Source organism: Artibeus jamaicensis, unplaced genomic scaffold (genome assembly GCF_021234435.1).
Source record: "Artibeus jamaicensis isolate MK-2021 breed Jamaican fruit bat unplaced genomic scaffold, CSHL_Jam_final scaffold_916, whole genome shotgun sequence".
Classification (NCBI taxonomy): domain Eukaryota; kingdom Metazoa; phylum Chordata; class Mammalia; order Chiroptera; family Phyllostomidae; genus Artibeus; species Artibeus jamaicensis.
The window spans coordinates 13,399,470-13,419,542 of NW_026522059.1; the positions used below are offsets into that span (position 1 = coordinate 13,399,470).

General features: G+C 38.3%; 1 protein-coding gene across 3 annotated transcripts in view; it reads left to right on the forward strand.

Moving 5' to 3' along the window:
* Positions 1-20,073, forward strand: part of TAF2 (TATA-box binding protein associated factor 2) — a 60,531-nt gene that overhangs the window by 4,860 nt on the left and 35,598 nt on the right. For 2 of the 3 annotated variants that reach the window (XM_053661053.1, XM_053661054.1), the window contains exons 4-12: positions 4,097-4,215; positions 6,162-6,303; positions 7,637-7,868; positions 9,526-9,710; positions 10,900-11,013; positions 13,675-13,774; positions 15,567-15,652; positions 18,552-18,687; positions 19,696-19,850. In XM_053661053.1, coding sequence (XP_053517028.1) covers positions 4,097-4,215; positions 6,162-6,303; positions 7,637-7,868; positions 9,526-9,710; positions 10,900-11,013; positions 13,675-13,774; positions 15,567-15,652; positions 18,552-18,687; positions 19,696-19,850 — 1,269 coding nt within the window. The remainder of the gene's footprint in view (positions 1-4,096; positions 4,216-6,161; positions 6,304-7,636; positions 7,869-9,525; positions 9,711-10,899; positions 11,014-13,674; positions 13,775-15,566; positions 15,653-18,551; positions 18,688-19,695; positions 19,851-20,073) is intronic. The other variant, XM_053661055.1, reaches the window with a different exon arrangement.

Sequence of the window (20,073 nt, forward strand, 5' to 3'; positions counted from 1 at the left end):
CAAAGCTCCGACAGCACTGGATTATGTCATTTCTGTGCTTCCCAGTGTTTGGGGGCAGAATGTCACAAACTATAATTTTTTTACTTATAAACTCTTTTCTAGTCCAGGTACTAGTCTACAGGTATAAGAGTGCCGTAAGGCAACAGTTCTCAAAGTGTGATTCCCAGACCAGAAGCACTAATACTACATGGTTTAGATAAGGAGATTGCCAAGCATTACCCCCGACCTACTGACAAGAAATGAGGGATAGGGTCCTGCAGTTTGGTTTAATAGCCTGCCAGGCAATCCTAATACAAGTTAAAGCTTGAGAAGCACTGTCTTGAGGGATTAGGATGGTTGAGGAAGGAGATTTATCTCTAGATATATTTGATCCCAATAACCACTGGTTCAGAATCTTTCACACTCAGAGTAAAGAAAAGAAAATGGTACTGGGAAAATTCAGGCAATTTCTCAATTGCTCCTGTGCCTTCCCAGTTCACAAAGGTGATCAACTGTTGAGATTACATCGCTTTTGCAGCCACACTTGCGGAACTGACATAAAAAGGCATTACAAAACCATCTGCCTTTGGAGTAGTAACTCTGTCTGGAAACTAATGAATGGAAGAGGCCCCTCCCTGTGAAAGGACAGGTAGGGGCGCCATTGCCTTGCCACAAGGCCCAAACGCTCTGCTGTTGAGCCGGGAACCCTGAGTTTGATGACAGGGTAAGAAGCCACTCCATCTCCCAGTTACAAAACGCGGCGTTTGCACACCTGCTTTCCCGGTTGTCGCTGGTCAGGTCTGTGACAGTGCAGTGACCGGAACTGTGGCCCCCAGATCGGTTAAGTAAGCAGGCTTCACCTGAATGTGATTATTGTAAGGTTGATATCCCTTCAAAATTTTCTGTGGTGATAGGGAAGATGCCTCATCACTTCTAGTGTTACAGGTAAAGAAAAGGAAGTCATAAAGGAGAATATTTGCAAGGTTAGGACTTTGGGGAAGAGAGGATATATTGTGAATTTTCTTTAAGCCGAAACCAGAGCCTGGTTGGCCATGGCCACTTAGTAAATGCTTGCTGCCTGCCTCTGTTTTTTTGCTTAGCCTTAGAATTTTTTTTAATCTTAGAAGAGTGTATTTGAGCCAAACTGACTGCATCCTGAGAGACAAGGTCTCGGATGCTTCCTAACTCTAGAATCTCAATGGCTTTTTAAGAGCGGTAGCATACGTTATTTTGCTGGTGTTTGTTTATTCTGTGCTTTAGAGTTTTATTAGACACTACTTTTTGAAAGGTGTTAATGAAATTAGTCTGAAGGGTAAAAATGTAGAGGATGGTGTGTATACACCATTAAGTGACTGCACAATTACTGGAGGAAATCTGAAGATTTGATTTTTATTATTTCTGATTACCATACTATGAAGGGAAACACTATTCTTGTAAACACTTGTTTATAAGGTTCATAAGACAAAAGACAGAAACATACTACTTATTCAGAAGAAATACTGCTTTTCTGAGCAGTTAGATGTGAAAAATACCTTCCATGGATGACATTTTTTTTTGAAGGGAACTTTGGGAAGGGTAGATAGTTAAGATTTTTAGCACATCCCAAGATATTTGTTACTTTTCTTATTTCTCAAATAGCTTGCTTTCTTGAATGAACCAAAAGAATTTCCACTAAAGCTGAAACAGAAAAAAAATATAGCAGTTTTGAAATTGAAAATTAAACTTAAAATTATCAGTGGTAACATTTGATCTTTAATACATACAAGAATGTCCTAACATTCAAATAAGTAATATACTACTTTATCACATTTTATTTGTTTTAAAGTTAAGATGCCAGGACCTCCTGTTTTTAATGGAAAGAGATTGAGATCCATCACCTTTGAACCATAAGGGGAATTGTAAGGAGGGGAAGCATTTAGATGAGAGTCTAAAAGGCATTGCTACCTATTTTATCCCATTAGATGTTAGCTGTGTTGTTAAATGAGGTGTACCAGCCCCTAAAAGTCCAGTAGTTTATGTAACATCTGTAAGACTTCTCTCTCTCTCTTGCTCGCTTGCTCGCTCTAGGTTTCCCTCTTTCCTGTCCCCCCTTGGCTTATTGTCTCCCAGTAAAATGAAATAATTTCAGCACTTAAAGTTTCTCGAGATATATTTTGTATTTGAATCTTATGAATTATAGATAGGTTATAATTTGCATCCATAGGAGCTAGGGCTCTTTGGTGAGTTTTTCTTTTTTTTGGCTACATTTCTCTTTTTAGAATAAAATAAATGTGGACCTTGTCAGAGAAACTTCCTGTGGCTGGGTAGCCACAGTGTCTGACTTCTTTCATTCCTCTCCCCTAGACAGGGTCCACCACTTTGAGAAGACCCTTCTTGTTTTGCTTGAAAAGTTGGAGGTGGTGGGCCTTAGGCAAGGGCATGTTAATGTTTTGTAGTCACTGTTATTCTGAAAATTGAAAACACTTATTATCATGCCTTGCAATTTTTGGCTTTTATGAGGTTATTCTGAAAGGGGAAACATTTGATTTGTATTATGAAAACAAACACTGAAATACGAACTGAGAAAATTATTCCTTATAAATGACTTCCTAATAGATTTCATTTCTGGTGACTCAGCATTTTATTTGGACTACTTTACCTTTTCTCAGGAAATGAGGACATTACAAGAATAATTTCCCTTAAAGAAACTGAGCAGCTTAGTATGTAACGTTTAAATTTGACATTTGGTAAAATGATTATTTTTTATTTTTGAGTTTCACAGATAACTGTGGGAAATTACAAGTTCTTCAGCTATCTTTCAAGTTTCATGGTCTTTAAATTTTATTGGAAAGAAATGGTCATCTAGGGTGTACTGCGTAGTCTTTAGTATCAGCTGTTACATTAACTAAATGTTGGCTGGGATGGAGCAGCTGGCACCTCCACAGTCCGCTGGTGGGAATGCAGAATGGTACAACCCTCCTGGACAACAGTTTGGCGGATTCTTATAAAGCTAAACATATATTTACCACCTCACTCTGGAGCCCCACTCGTGGGTATTTGTACTACAGACATGAAAATTAAAGGCACAAAGAAACTGATACACAGCTGTTCGTAGCAGCTCTATTCGTGAAAGCCACAAGCTGTAAACAGCCCCCACGTCCTTCAGTGGGTGAATGAATAAACAATCTGTGCTACAGTCTGTACAGTGGAATACTATTCAGTGTAAAAAGCAACAAACTAAGATACATGTAACACTTCTCGTGAATTTCAGAGACATTATGAGTGAGATAAGCCAGCCTCAAAAGACTGCATTCTGTGGTTCTGTTTATTTGACACAAGGCACAGCATAGAGACTTTTTGAGATGATGGAACTGTTCTGTGTCCTGATTGTTGTAGTGGTTTTACATGTGTTAAAATTTACAGAATTACATACCAAAGACAGAAGTTACTTTTACTGTGTGGTAATTTAAAAAATAGATGAGATGTGAAACAGGTTTTTTTTTTTTATTATGGTCCTGGAGTTTTTGTACCTTTTATTTTACCTGTTTAAGAATTTATTAAAATTATTGATCAGTCTGTTTGATGACTTCCAAAGCTTCATGCTATGTCATTGTTAGAAGCCGTAGTTAATATTGTATGCTTCCTAGTTAGTGGAGAGGTGAAAATGGGAGGAATGGCCTCTGTCAAGTTAAGAGTGTATAATTTGAATGTTTCAGTGGCCTTTCGTATAATAACTCTGTGATTTAAAACTTGTCTTTTTAACTGGATTAAAAATTTATTAAGCTAGAAAAATGTCACTAATCTTACCTTGTGGATTCATCTAATGGATAGATGATAGACATAGAAGTGGGGACGCCCCCCCAAAAAAACAGAGATATCTTTTGGAGGGCTTTGGCATTCCAGAATTGTTCAGTAACGTGACAGTCGTAACAACCACACAGCCTTGGTGAGCGGGCACCATAGGTCACTGAGTGTGAGGTTCAGTAGTTTTAGTCGTGAGTAGAGCAACAAGTGCTTGCCTAACAAGTGTTCTTACGATTATGGAAGACGATGTAATGCTGTCAAACAAATGGTATCACATATTTAAAATCCTTGGTGAAATAGTGGCTTATTGTTACCATTTTTTTTAACCCTCCAGGAGAAATCTCAATTATTTTTCCAATGCCTATGCAGCTGCAGTGAGTGCTGTGGACCCCGATGCAGGAAACGGAGAACTGTGCATTAAGGTTCCATCAGAGTTGTGGAAACACGTCGATGGTAAACTGCCAAATATGATGACTGTGTAACACAATTCTGTTAGACTCGGTGACTAGAACTTGTACATGAAAATAATGTCAACGTTGTACATGGAAATACACGCAAGTTGGAATCTTTTCGCCCCCGAAGGATCGGATGGCAGGCTGATAGGAAAACAGCAGTCAAGGGCTGTAACAGAAATCAGCTCATTTCACTGCTGTTTTTAAAGTGAAAGTTGTAAAAAAATTAGATGGATGGAACAGTTTGTCGCGACTTGAGAACCCACACAATATCAAATCGGTTTAGAAATACAGCATTTTTAAAAGATTTTAGTTATTTATCTTTAGAGGGGAAGGGAAGGAGAGAGGGAGAGAAACATCAATGTATGGTTGCCTCTTGTGCATCCCCTGCTGGGAACTGGCCTGCAACCCAGGCATGTGCCCTGACTGGGAATCTAACAGCAATCCTTTGGTTTGCAGGCCCGCACTCAATCCACTGAGGTACACCAGCCAGAGCAGAATTGTAGCATTTTATAGCAGGAGGGGTCCTAAAAAATTATTTGGTTTAATTTCTTCCTTTTACAGAAAAGTCTCTAAAGTCCTAAGAGAGTTAAGTGAACTGCTGAAGGTCATTAATTAGTAGTCAAATCAAGGGTTGAAAGTTTCCAACATTCACTCTGCATACTTTTGAGCATAGTCTCATTATTTCTAAATTCTTCCTTTCTCAAATAAATTTATGACCATTTTAATTATGTATAATATATTGTATAATTATGTTATAATTATTATAAAAGTATTACATGTAATACTTTTATTTGGCCTTATAATAATTAACCATGTTAAGGAAGTAAGACATTTTTTAAGGTTTTATTTATTTTTAGAGAGAGGGGAAGGGAGGGAGAAGGGAGAGAAACCCCAATACGTGATTGGTTGCCTTTCACTTGCCCCCACTGGGGACCTGGCCTGCAACCCAGGCTGATGCGCTGACCAGGAATCAAACCAGCGTCCTTTCAGTTCACAGGCTGGTGCTCAATCCACTGAGCCACACCGACCAGGGCAGGCGTTTTGTTTTGATTTTCCATATTTCTGGTAGTGTTTATGCATGAGAAAGTTTTTTATTCGGGGTGGGGGGAGAGGTTACCTGATTTAGGGGACGGGCGCAGAAGGTCATCATTTTATGTTCAGAGATTGAAGATAGTCCATATGTTATAAGGTTTGGGGGGAAATTAAAAGAAACTTTAACCTAATTATAAAAGCACATTTATTCTGTAGAAATCAGGCAAGACAAAAATGTAATAAATGATGCGCAATGTAAATTCTTGAGTAGGCTTTTCCATCTCCTTCACCTGCCAGGGTTAATTGTCTGTGGGATGATATAACCTGAGAACACACTTTGTTGGTCGGTCTGGTTTTGTTTTCATTTCTATTTATTTTGGGTTTCTTTGTCCTTTTGTTTTTTAAAATTAAAGTTATTGGGCTGACATTGGTTAATAAAATTCTATGGATTTCAAGTGTACAGTTCCGTGATACATCATCTATCTATACATTGCATTGTGTGCTCACCACCCAAAGTCAAAGCCTTTTCTGTCACCATGTTTGACCTGAAAAGTAAGTTTCGAATTGGATCCAGAAGGGCTTCAGTGTCCGATGTGAGAGTTTTGAACTTTTTCCTTTAGGCAGTGTAGCATTGTCAAATCCCTACAGGGATGTTGGCATGAGGATACAGCATGACCAGAGCTACTTTTTGGGAGAGCATCGCAGTGACTGTAATTGGATAGAGGCGGGCTGCCGAGGTAACCGAGAAAGAGATGGTGAAAGCCAAAACTAGGTTGAGTGGTGTGGTTTTTCATGTAAAACTGAGCCTCTGATTTCTATCCTATGTCCAGTATAAGTCTGCCCTTATTACATAGACCACTGTTACTTAATTGTATACTCACATGTCAATTTGCATGTATTTATTTGTTGCAGAATTAAAGGTCCTAAAGATACACATCAATTTTTCGTTGGACCAGCCAAAAGGAGGCCTTCATTTTGTGGTACCCAGTGTGGAGGGAAGTATGGCCGAGAGAGGTGCTCACGTTTTCTCTTGTGGGTATCAGAATTCCACAAGGTAGATTATTAATTCTTATGTGTTTCAGTTAATTTTACTTTTCAATTATATTTTCTGTATAAATATAGTGCACATATTTAGCATAAAATGCAAAGTATGAAAATCTTGACCTCCCACACTTGTTCTTCCTCCTGAGTCTTGTCCCGTTTGTCCTTTCTCCTCAATCTCACGTCTTTCCTTTTCTCTCTCATTTGCAAGTCTGCTGTTCTAAAACCATCTCAGTTCTTTTATTTTTTTAACTTTATACTGAAGTAAAACATAGGAAGTTCCACAAGTTGTATGTAGAAATCTCAGTAGATTTGGACAGGTGGACAAAGCCATGCAGTCAACACTCGCTTCAAGAAAAAGGACGTCACCAGCATCTCAGGGTTCCCCCTCCCACCCACCTCCATTCACTCTGCCCCTACCTGATGCTCTCCTGCTGCAGGGTAATCACTATTCTGATTTCTAAAATAGCACAGATTACGTCCACCCGTTTTTGAGTTTTATATGCCATATTTATCTATGCACAATGTACACACTTGCCCAAATTTTTGAGGGAAAAATAAGGGTGCGCATTATACATGAATAGCACTAAAAGACTGGATGCGCACTATATTCGGCAAAATACGGTGCATGCCAGCGTACACATCGTGCTCTTTATGTCTGGCTTTTTCGTTGAACATTGTGATGGTGAGATTTAGCTTCACTGTGTGTAGTTGTTTATTCTCCCAGTTCTACAGTTCATTACATGTTATTGGAATATTACTTTGTAACAGTCATTTTCTCCTGAGATTATTAACTCCTCCAAGCCAGGGATGATACCATACACTTCTTTGTTGTCTCAGTACCAAGTAAAAACCCTGGCACATAATAAAACCTGACCTGAATTAGTAGAAAGTCAACTGGACATTCATGTATGGCTTTACCAGCACTGTTTGAATTTGTGCAATGCATTATATATTCCAAAACAGTTTTCTAACATACGAAATAGATTCTGAACAGTCACTGTGTGGAAACGAACGCTCTGCATCAAAACTAAGGTGAACATGCAAGTGAAACTTACTCTGTTTCTAGTTTAAAGATTGCAAACTAAGAGTTGCTTACCTTTTTTGAGGGTTTGAATTGAAGGTGCTGCATGATATATTTACTTAATATTGCCAAGTAATAGTTGAAGATACGTTTCTATCTTTAATCATATTCTTTCAGGTTGCACAGGGAAGAACTTCAGTGGTCAGAGAGCTAAGGCATCTTTTTGTAGATGCTTTATGAATGTTACAATAATTTACACACGGGGAAAGCAATGTAGGTCCCACTTCCAACATGTTTCTTACGCTGTCGGTCTTCCCTCTAGGTTTTGGTTCCCATGTGTTGACTCGTACTCTGAATTGTGTACGTGGAAATTGGAGTTTACGGTAGATGCTGCGATGGTGGCTGTTTCCAACGGAGATTTGGTGGAGACGGTGTACACCCACGACATGAGGAAGAAGACCTTCCACTACATGCTCACCATCCCCACGGCTGCGTCTAATATCTCCTTGGCCATTGGACCTTTCGAAATACTTGTAGACCCGTACATGCATGAGGTGCAGCTTCTTACTCCTTTTCCTTCTCCCCTTTCACTCCTGAGAAAAAGAAGGATATTAATGACATACTAAGGTCTTCTTAGCTCCTCTTTTAACTGTCAAGAATATCATTAGAAAGAAAAGGTTCCCTTGTCTGATGCATTTTTAATGATTTGATTTCCTGAATGAATTCCTTTCAAAATATTGTCATACTATAGATAAACTTCAGATTTTTTTTTTCAGCAGAGGACTTTGCATTCAAAACAGCTTCAAGTATACTTTGATTACAGTATGTAGTCTGATTTCTGTACTTGATTCTGTTCGTTATTACGGTCATCTTTTTGTCTGGAGTATATGAATGTTACAGTCCCATGTCTGGGTCAGAAAGATTGCAGTTCAAAATGAAAGAGCAAACTTGTTCTCAGTGCGGTATATAGAGGAGAGGAGAAGAGGCTGGGCTGGGTTAGAATTTCGTTCAGCAGACTCCTTCCAGTTTCCTCCCACCACATGTCCTTCCACAAATCATTTATCAACTTCCAGGTCAGACAGGGTTTTGTATTTCCCCAAGGGAGACTGCTTTTGGTTAGAATGTGATTAATTGGTTATTGACCCTCTTGGCTACTGTACACATTTAAAGTAACACTTGAATGAGTTTATTATTTACTATTAGTCCTTTATGTTTTCAGTTTTAGTTATTATATTTAATATAAGGTTTATACTTGACCATGTGTATCTCCACAGCGTTTCTTTGAGTTATGTGAGCAAAAATGAGGGCAGCTAGGTTTAAACTATTGGTGAGTTCCTAGATCTACTCTTATGTTTGCTTTCCTGAAATTCACAAGATTTTTGAAATCACTCATGGAAAATATTCAAGATATTTTGTGAAGAGTTTGGCTTTTACTGTCTTGACAATATCTCTGAAAGTTATACTCACTGATAAGATTGGCAGTGAATTTTATTATCTTTGGTAACTGATCAACCTTAAAGTCAACATTTGATTAGTTCCTACTCTGTATTTTGGAAGAATTCTTTTTCCCACTCCAAGCCATTGGATGAGGGAAAGGTAAACGACAGTCAAGTATTTTTCTTGAATCCTTGGAGCCCGTATCTTAGTCTCTCTCTGTCTCAAATAGTTGGCATTTCTTACCTCGTAACAAGTAATAAACTTCCTACAGCTTTGAAATAAACTTCCTTCTGTATGTAGCTGAGATGGTAAAGGAGAGCTGTGGTCATTTTTCTCTGTGTGCAGTAAAGGGTATGATTAACATTGACAATTACTAAGACAGTACTATAACATGCAATATTCACTAGGTTTGATACTTATATATCAAAGGTAAATCTAAAAGTCTTGGAGATTTAAATATTTTTTGTTTCATGTGCATATGCAGAAGAATTTTAACTTTATTTGGAACTCAAGTTTTATTTTCATTGGGTTTAAAAGCATTCTATAGACTTGTGATCCATCATAAATTTGATTTTTAAGTACAATAAATATTTTGTTAATGTAGTAAAAGTAATCTCTGCTGTCTCACTGGCATTTTCTTTTAGTACCTTGAATTTGTGAAAAGAGTGAGAAGGACTTACATGAATATTTCAATCTATCTCAATTGTAGATATTTAGGAAATACAAAATATTAAAGTTAATTTATTTAATGATCTTCCTTGCTTTTATTTTCAGGTTACTCATTTTTGTTTACCCCAACTTCTTCCATTGCTTAAACATACCACATCATATCTTCATGAAGTGTTCGAGTTTTATGAAGAAATTCTTACGTGTCGATACCCATACTCCTGCTTTAAGACTGTGTTCATTGATGAGGCTTATGTTGAAGTCGCTGCTTACGCCTCCATGAGCATTTTTAGGTTGGTATGGCCTCAGATTTGCAAGGCTTAATTAGGGTAATGATGTGAAGACAAGTTATTTATATTATGATGAATTTCAAGATGTTTTGAACTTTTTTAAATCATGGTTGGCTTTGTAGAAAGTCTAGTGTTTATAAAATAAAAAAATAAAAAAGTATAAAGAAGAAAATTTTAGAATAACTCAAAACAGTCATACTATTTTCATCCAGAATTAACTGATTATGTATTACATATTTTTTAAGAAGTCTCTTTTCTGATTATGCAATTGGAAAAATATTGTACAGGTTATTTTGTGGATAACTGGTGAGAGGATTTTTTTTAAGCACTACTTACACATTCACTTATACTGCCAAATTTTTTGTAAGAAAAAAGGAAAACTTTATTTTTATTTCCTTTTTTTTTTTCTATTCTCCTTACTGCTTTCCCTTATTTTATTCCTTGCAAAGTTTCAAATCTTCAGAAGTTTTATGGGTCAAGGTCAATCACTTTACTTATCTAGGCCTACATTTTCTCATCTATTAAAGCGGATAATCATACTGCCCCTGCATTCTCCAGAGTGGTGTTAGAAGGATCTGATGGGCCAGTGCCTATGAAAGTAAATAACAGGACACCCAAAAGTAATAGTTACTGTTTGGAAAAGACTTTTCAGATTAGAAGAGTCCATTGTAGGAGGATTAGGGTTTTTTTTGTTTTTTTTTTTAAGATTCTGTTTATTTAACTTTAGAGGGGAAGGGAAGGAGAGAGGGAGAGACATATCAATGCATGGTTGCCTCTCGTGTGTCCCCTGCTGGGAACTGGCCTGCAACCCAGGCATGTGCCCTGACTGGGAATCTAACAGCGATCATGTGGTTCGCAGGCCTGCACTCAATCCACTGAGGTACAGCAGCCAGGGCTGTAGGAGGATTAATTTCTAATTAACGTATCTGACTGATGATGTTTCCCACTTACCCCCCAAAAATATATTTTCATGCAAATCAGTGGGAAACATTGCAGTCCTTGCTTTAAGCAAAATATGTCAAGATTATGTGCTTAAACTAAATTTTGAAAAGATGCACAAGAACTTAGGGAGAATATTCTAGTCTTTTTATGTCTAACTTAAATTCTGTTATTTTAAAAGTGTGGTTATTTTACTTTGACTCAATAATTGTTTATTTCTTGGTTATAACTAGCTGTCTCTCTTGAATCCCAGCACAAATCTTTTACATAGTGCCATGATTATAGACGAGACACCTTTGACCAGAAGGTGTTTAGCCCAGGCCTTGGCCCAGCAGTTTTTTGGGTGTTTCATATCCAGGATGTCTTGGTAAGTAATTTCAAAGTTTATAACTACTGAGAAAAAGAAATGAGAAATTTTGTTTTTCTTTTCTTTCCTGCAGTGTAAGCTGACTTTTGTGCTAACGACAGCAGTTCATTTTAAAGACACTATTCTATACATATTTAAAGAAAAATAATGAGTGTAAATTTTCTCTTGCTGCTTTTAAGATTCTCTCCTTTTCTTTAATCTTGGGTAATATAATTATGATGTGCCTTGGTGTGTGCTTCCTTGGGTCCAATTTCTTTGGGACTCTCTGAGCTTCTTGGACTTCCTGGAAGTCTATTTCCTTTGCCAGATTGAGGAAGTTCGCCATTATTTTTTCAAGTAAGTTTTCAGTTTCTTGTTCTTCTTCTTCTCCCTCTGGCACCCCTATGATTCGGATGTGGGAACGTTTAAAGATGTCCTGGAGGTTCCTAAGCCTTTCCTCATTTTCTGGAATTCTTGTTTCTTCATTCTGTTCCAGTTGAAAGTTTATTTCTTCCGTCTCTTCCAAATTGTTGATCTGAGTCCTGGTTTCCTGCCTGTCACTGTTGGTTTCCTGTACATTTTCCTTTATTTCACTTTTCATAGCCCTTACTTCTTCATCTATTTTGCAACCACACTTAGTCATTTCTGTGAGCATCCTGATTACCAGTGTTTTGAACTCTGTGTCTGATAGGTTGGCTCCCTCCTTGTGGCTTAGTTCTTTTTCTGAGCTTTAATCCATTCTTTCCTTTAGGCCATATTTTTTTGTCTCGGCGCACCTGTTATGTAGTAAGGGTGGGGGGGGGTGGAGCCTTAGGTGTTCACCAGGGCAGGGCAACCACTTTGCTACATTGTGGTGCTGTATGTGGGGGAGGGGTCAGGGAGGGAACAATGCCACTTACTCTGGTCTCAGCCGACTTTCAGTCACTTCCCCTTCTATCCACAAACAAATTAAGCCCTTCTGGTGCTGATTCCTGGAATGATGGGCTTCTGTACATTCTAGGACCCTGTGGGTCTCTCCAAGAACTCTCCTGTGAGGCTGGGAGTTTCTCTTACCATTGCAACGGCCACAGATTTTTACAGCCAGAGGTTCTGAGGCTTTATCTCTTTGCACTGGAACCCTGGGTTGTGTAATCTGTCTGGCTCCCCAGTTGTTCCTCCCGGTTTATCTGCACATGAATGTAGGACCGTGAATGTAGGACCACCTGGTCCGCCAGCCGCCCACCACCTCGCCATGAGTCCCCTCCACCCTGGCTGCCGGTTTCCACCCCTCTTACCGGTGCGGATGAGTGTTTCTCCTTTAAATCCTTGGTTGTCGGACTTCCATACGGTTCCATTTTCTGGCAGTTCTGGTGGGTTTTTGTTTTTAAACTGGTCGTTGTCTTTCTTTGGGTTGTGAGAGGAGGTAAAGTGTATCTACCTATGCCTCAATCTTGGCTGGAAGTCGACATCAAAATTTCTTAAGAAACAGAATGAATACTGTAGATAAAAGGACTTGAATGTACAGAAAACTGTAGTTAGAATCCGAATGTCAGTGCTCAATCGGTTGGTAATGTTCAAGGTCCTCTACAATAGAGATAAATGAGATAGGGATTTTCCTGCTAGTGCCTAGTTTTGTACTAATTTACTGGAATGAGGTAAGAGATAAGAACAGTTTTTATTTTCTTTTTCATTAACTTGAGATGAAGAAACATAGGAAACACAGTTAAGATTATAACTGTGACCATTCTGTGCTGTAAATAGTATGTAAACAGGGTTTTTTCCCCCCCTCTCTTGCTGGAGGAGAGAGGGCAGAGGGTAAAGCCTCTAGATTTATAACTTTCTTTTTTTTAAATTTTTTTTATTGTTGTTCACAGAGTTGTAACTTTCTTAAAATTACATAGTTACACTAAAGAATAGTACCTGGCCCTGGTTGGTGTGACTCAGTGGATTGAGCACCGGCCTGTGAACGACACTGCCAGTCTGATTCCGGGTCAGGGCACGTGCCTGGGTTGCAGGCCAGGTCCCCAGTCGGGGGCGTGAAAAAGGCAACCAGTCACTATTTCTCTTGCACATCGCGTTTCCCTCTCTTTCTTCCTCCTCTCCCCTCTCTAAAAATAAATAAATAAAGCCTTTAATAAAAGAAAAAAAGAGTAGTGCCTAGAACATGATGGGTGAAATGTTTGAATGAACAAAGAAATGAATGGATAAAGATACGGATGAATAAATAAATGAATGATGTCAATTGCCTTTCCTCTTGAGAAGCTGAGAAAATTAACTAAGTAATTTAACATCAGGTCTTGGACACCCTCTGATGGTTATGCATGGGGTTGGTAATAATAAGAGTGTGGACTTGAAGAATGCCACAGCACAGCCCTGGCCACAGGCACGCGAGTGTCCGAGGCGGACAGTACGGACAGACTGTGTGCGGGGAAAGTGGCGCTGCCGGAGCAGAGCTCGTACGCAGGGGCGCGGCGCCCAAGTACGACTGTGCCGCAGTTCCACCGCCAGAGGTGAAGCCAGGTGTGCAGGGGGTACGAGGCACTGAGAAGCAGAATTCAGCTGGAAGAAGTGGGGAAACCAAATGACTTGTTACTAACTTTCATTTTCTTTAGGAGGCAGAGAAGTATACACTATACCTGTTACCTTAGTCTTAGCTGAAGAATTTTTGATTGAAAGTTCCTATTTTTACTTCTCATCACTTAGGTCTGATGAATGGGTACTGAAGGGAATTTCAGGCTATATCTATGGACTCTGGATGAAAAAAACTTTTGGTGTTAATGAATACCGCCATTGGATTAAAGAGGTAAATTCACTAGATCCGTTCCCCACCTAGAAGTCACTGAGACATGTTAGCGTGCTCCTGATTTCCGAGTTGTGTGGCCTTTGTTCTAATAGTTGTAAGACACTTACTGTCATTCAGAGTCTCATTTTCTCCCAGTCAACTGAGCATCACTATACTGAGAAAGACTAATGGTCTGTTTTTTTCAGTTTCCATTGTCAGTGTTGGCCTCTAAAAACTTCTTGGCTAAGGAAGAGAATATTTCCTTAATCATCAAGTTAGTCAGTGTTCCCGCTTCTCGTTTTTAATGTGATTCTCTGCTTCCTAAATTTGTTTAGACTTAGAGCCCAGGTTCCGGAGTCAGATTGCCCTGTGGTCCGCCTCATACATTTACAGGCTTTGTTACTTTGGTTAGTCGTTCCAGGCCTCATCTGTGTAAGGAGAGTAGTAGTAGTACCTACCCCATGCGTGGGGGTCATGAGACATCGTCACGTGTAATATGCCTGGTGCGTTAGGCATCGTAAGTGCCCATTGTATGCAAAGTGCCCACTGTAGGCGGGCCAGCTGTTTATTGCATTTATGTTCCCGCTGGTCTTAGTCTTTCCCCTGTTACTCAAAGATTTGACCCGGAAGAAAAAAATCAACTGTATTTTGACCAGCCCATTCTATCATGTACATATACATTTTAATCATATCATGCTTATTTAGCTTCTTTCTTCTCAGTTGGAGAAATGTGCATTAAATAGACCCTTCCACCTTTCCCCTTTTCTCATTTTATTTATCTTCATCATCCAAACCTGAACTTAAATAAGCCAGAGGTGATTGTAAAAGATTTCACACATTTAGAACTGTGAAAGAATTTCTACATCTAGAACTGAATAGTTCACTCTTCATTTCAAAAACTATTAATGAAGGAAAATGACATATAGCATTTAATGTGTTTTGGACACTGTTACAAACATTTTATAAATATCAACTATGTCAGTCGTTCTAACTACTCTGTTGTTATCCCCATTTTACAGACGAGGAAACAAGCACAGAGAGGTTAAGTTATTTGGCCAAAGTTACACAATTAGTAAGTAGAGCCAAGATTTAGACCCGGCTTTCAACCACTTCACTGTGGCTTTACCACTTCTCTGTCCTGCCTGTATGTTGTTTAGTCATGAATTTCAAGCACAGTTGTGTTGTCTGTCTCGCTCTTTTTAAAATTTTGATGTATGTCATATAGGAGAATGCTGGAGGAATTTTAAAATGTTGATTTCTATTTTGGCTGGTGTGGCTCAGTGGATTGAGCCCTGGCCTGAGAACCAAGGGGTCACTGGTTCGATTCCCAGTCTGGGACACAAGCCTGGGTTGCAGGCCAGGTCCCCAGTAAGGAATGTGCCAGAAGCAACCCCACATTGATGTTTCTCTTCCTCTCTCTCCCTCTCTTCCCTGCTCTCTAAAAAATAAATAAAACCTTAAAAATTGTTGATATTTGACATCATTTTATCCTCATTTCTTTTTACTTGCCTAAATTCTCCATCAAAGCCAAATGCAGAGAAGGCAGAAATAAATGTAGACAACCAATTAGAGAGGTTGGGAAGCTCCATTTGCGAGAATTGCCAGGAACCTTGAAGTCACAGAGTAGACCAGGCGTTTTAGGCTGTCGTTCAGCCAGTCTGCTTTGTTTATAAGGACCCGAACTACTCTCCAGATGCATTTCATTTCTTTTAATGAACTACATTCTTATACCAGGAGATAAGAAATTGCAGCTCAATTTTAAATGTGTATGTAAAAAGCTTTTCACTGATGCCTATTTTTACACCTTCTTTAGGAGCTGGACAAAATAGTGGCGTATGAACTGAAAACTGGCGGTGTCTTGCTGCATCCCATATTTGGTGGAGGGAAAGAGAAGGACAAGTACGTTTGTCGTTCACAGATGATACTGTAAAGCTTGTGTTATGGGGTCACTCTTGGAGGATCATTTGTGTGGCGTTCAGGCCCAGGCAGAGCAAAGGGACAGTAGTGACGGTGGATAATGGTATTGGGGCCACCAACACCGGTAATCTCACTACTCCTGCCTTTACTGTTTTTATTGCATGCGATGGCTGTAAATGGATTTCAGCATTTAAAAAAGACTCTAAATGTAATGCTTTTCTCTTTTCCATGTTAATTTTTTCATACTACTATATTATACTCCTGTCATAAAAGATTTACTATAATGGAAACACTGATAATTATTTTAAGTCTAAGTCAGTAATTTCAGTATCGAGACATCCTGCCTGTACCTATTGATTCTCCTTCCTTTTCTCCTTTCATTTCCCTCGCTCGCCTTTCTTCCTTTCCTTTTCTTTTCTTACTCATTTTCTGTTTTTTAGCAAGTCGCCGCAAAGGAGACAGCCACATACAATAAAATAATGGTGCTGGCAGGGATCCTGTTTGTCCTTGGGTTCATGGATTCCTAAAGGGAATGGGGATTAATTTTTATATTTTCACAAAGAATAAAGTAAAAGTTTGCATTTTCTGTATTTATGTAGACAACAGACCATGCTGTAACTTTGTCAACAGTTGACATGGATTTTATAGTTGTTAGCAGATATCTTGAAATATTCTTTGCACTCATCAGTACCTCAAATTTACTACAGTAGGACCAGTGCTAGGTCCTACTATTTAATGCATTGATAAACTAATGCATATATTGGTATATCATAACTGTTTCATATTTTGATAATTGCATTTTATTTTTAAAATATTATTTATTTATTTTTAGAGAGGGGGGAGGGAGAGGGAAAGATACATCAGTGTGTGGTTGCCTTTTACGTGCCCCATAATGGTGACGTGGCCCACAGCCCAGGCATGTGCCCTGACTGGGAATTGAACTGGTGACCCTTTGTTTCACAGGCCAGAGCTCAGTCTCCTGAGCCACACCAGCCAGGGCTGATAACTGCATTTTATATCATTGACTTTCTTTGTAATCCTGTAAATTTCATTTTGTGCATTTTAAACTGTTTTCTCACATGGGGCTGATAGAATTAACCAGATCGCCTAAGTATCTAGAAGCACAACAAAGGTTAAGAACCTTGAAATTTTATAACCAGTAGCCTTTTTTGTTAGGGTCCTTGAGACAAGATTAAGTTAGCAGAAAGGTGTAGGAATTTGGAGTTAGAGAAACTTGGAGATTTCGTCATTGAATTTTGTGATCTAGGAACACTGTGTACGTTTCAGAGAGTGTGTGTGTTCCAATGTGTAAGAGGCAGTGATGACCCATGACCGCTTTGACGGCTCGGTTGGGAGGACTGTTGAGGTGGAACTTCATGCACAGCGTGCAGTCCACGCTCACCCGGGAAGCTTCAGCGCCTTCCACTGTCTTTCCTGCGCTGCCTCCCGAATGGCAGCTTCCCAGAATGTAATGAGCACGTCCCTGCTGTGTGAAAAGATTTACTCAGGGTGCTTTTACCTTGGCTCTGCCCAGTTCTGTAGTTCTTGTTGTGTGTTCGTTTTTAAAACTTCCATATGTATAAAAGCAGCACATGAACAATGCTCTTTGAGGAAATAAAAACTGAGCAGTGTAGAAGTGTGTGGAGTGAAACATAAAAGGTCCCTGTTAGCTGTGTCTTATCACCCCTCACTCCCACCAGAACCTCTCCTTGGGGAATCACCGTGATTATAAACTTGGCATTTGTCTTTTAGTGTATAGGCCTTTATTACTGCCTTAATTTATGTGTATATGACATTTATAAAATGTAATTCAGTCACGTGCATATTACTGTGTCTTTTTTAAATAACCATATCTATATATTTCGGCAAACATTAGATATTAATTTAGTTTTGTTCCACATAAGAGCTGTATAGTATTCCATTATACCTTGGAATTTACTGAAGCTTTTCCATATTGCTGTGCTTTGCTAAAGCTCATAAGCTTATAAAGCTTATAAGCTTGGAAGTAGTAATGAAATATAAAAGTAATTGTTTAAATATCAAATTGATAACTATTTGAAATTTCAACATGCTTTATTTTTAAGGAAGTATAATGACTTCTCTTATACATTGGTTTTGAGAGTATAATGTGGTACAGTGATTTTAAAGGGTAATCTGTTGGTACCGATCAAAGTTTATTTATTTTTTAAATTTTATTTTAATTGTTGTTCAAGTAGTTTTCGGTCTTTTACTCCCATTCCAGCCCACCCCCAGCCCGCCCTACCTCCCTTCCATTCCCACCCCCCCCCCCCAGTTTTTGTCCATGTGTCCTTTATACTTGTTCCTATAAACCCTTCCCCCCAGTCAAAATGTTTAAATGGGTAAGTTTTAGACTCAGCAGTGCTGGGTATGTTATGTAGAAACTCTACTTCTAAGTGTTTACTGTACAGAAATACTTGCACATATGTAAAAAGATAGTCATTACGGCATTATTTGAACTAGTGAACAGTTGTAGACAAATGTTTATATATGTCATAAATATTTTTTACTAGACTTGTCCTTTCTTTTAATTTACTGATGATCTCTTTCCATTTCAGAATTAAATTGTTTTTGCATAGTCTGGTCTTTATGTCCTCCAGATTTTTTTTTTTGGAAGATTTTTTTTCTATCCGAAAATTATTGAAAGAAGTTTTTTCCTTTATTTCGCAATTATTTTTGTTTTATATATGTAGTTCATTTTGATTTTGTGTGTGTGTGTGTTTCCTAGTCTCTGTTGCTCTCATATTAAGAAAATTGCTAAGGTATTCTGATGAGGTTTTTGATTTATTGCCTTGATGTGGCCATGAAATTTACTGTTTACTTACTATTCAAGTTTGTTAAGTGAATCTGTTCATTTGTTCAGTCCAGCATCCCATCTACACTTCTCAATAAAGCATCCACATACGCTGTCCTGGGAATACTACACTATGTTTCAGTGTAAAGCTCACCTTGTGATGAGACTGATTGAAAACAGAATCAGTATGGAATTTATGCTGCAAGTAAGTATTAAAGTCAAGAACTTAACAGTTGTAAAAGAAGGTCTGTTCTGCATACCTATAACCCAAATACTGTTCGGTAAACAGGGTCTGAGTATCTGGGTTTATAAGGTGGAGTTCTGTTAGTCATTAGCTGTGGGATCCCTTAGCCCTCAGATCCAGAATGAGTGTCAGTACTTGACCCATTCAGTAGAGGAGTGTTGTGAAGGTAAAATTAGAACGTGAGGATGAGGGTAAAACCTGTCTGTACATATGATTTTGTGTTTGGCATTATTTAGAATATTAAGGATGAAGTGCCATTTAGAAATGTTTTCCTTAGGAAAAGCAGAACTATCTAAAAGATGCTTATTTTTGCTGTGGCTGAATTCTGCTGTATATTTTAAACAAGTTCTGATGTAGGTAGTTGAGCTATAAAAGTCGAGGTAGAAGAAACCAGATGTATTATAAATGTTCAGCTATTTCTTTTTCATTAATGACATTCTTGGAGGTAAGCAAAAAGTAACTTCAGTAATCTTTTTAGTTTGCTCTAAAATTGAGTTTCTTTAATCCTTCTGTCCTTTACCTTACCCTTAGAGTAAAGAACAGAAATACTGGGTGGTCCACCAAGAGCCAGTTAACTTTTGTGAGTGGTGTAAATCCTACTGAGCATTACCAGCTTCAGAAATAAACAGTGTTTAGTTCTATGTAAAGCTCATAGCATAATAAATTATAGATATTATATATTATTATTATTACAGTCCTTAAAAAATATTCACTGTTTGACTAGGATATTATTAAAATTCAATTATATTTAGAGGAAGAATGGTTATTCTGGCTGTTCAATTCTTTGCATGCTTCTTCTGTTAATAATCTTTAACTAGAACAATCTACATAATAAAATGTGCAGTTATTGTCTTCTGGAATTGAGTAGGATAAAGTTATATTGCAAAGTTGTTTAGAAGAGAATTGAAAGCAAAGTTATTATGTTACTAAGTGATACAAAGATACTAAATTACATTTTTATTCTTACAGGTTTTCAATAAACTGCTAAGTTTGGCCAGTACTGCTTCCTCTCAGAAGTTCCAGTCACATATGTGGAGTCAAATGTTGGTTTCCACGTCTGGGTTTTTGAAGTCCATCTCCAACGTCTCTGGCAAAGACATTCAGCCTTTAATAAAGCAGTGGGTGTATCCTTTTAAATAGCAGTTCAACAAAGCAGGGAAGGGAGTAAGTTTATGTGTGTAAGGGGAAGGAAAAAGAAGAGGGATTTGGGGGATGAAAGGAGGTAAGAACTATTTTTATTTCCAAATAATGGTAAAAATAGCCAGGAACTGTAAATCTTTTCCTGTAGAGTGGTTACTAATGATTGTGCTCATGCACGCACACACGCACACACCTGTACTATTTATA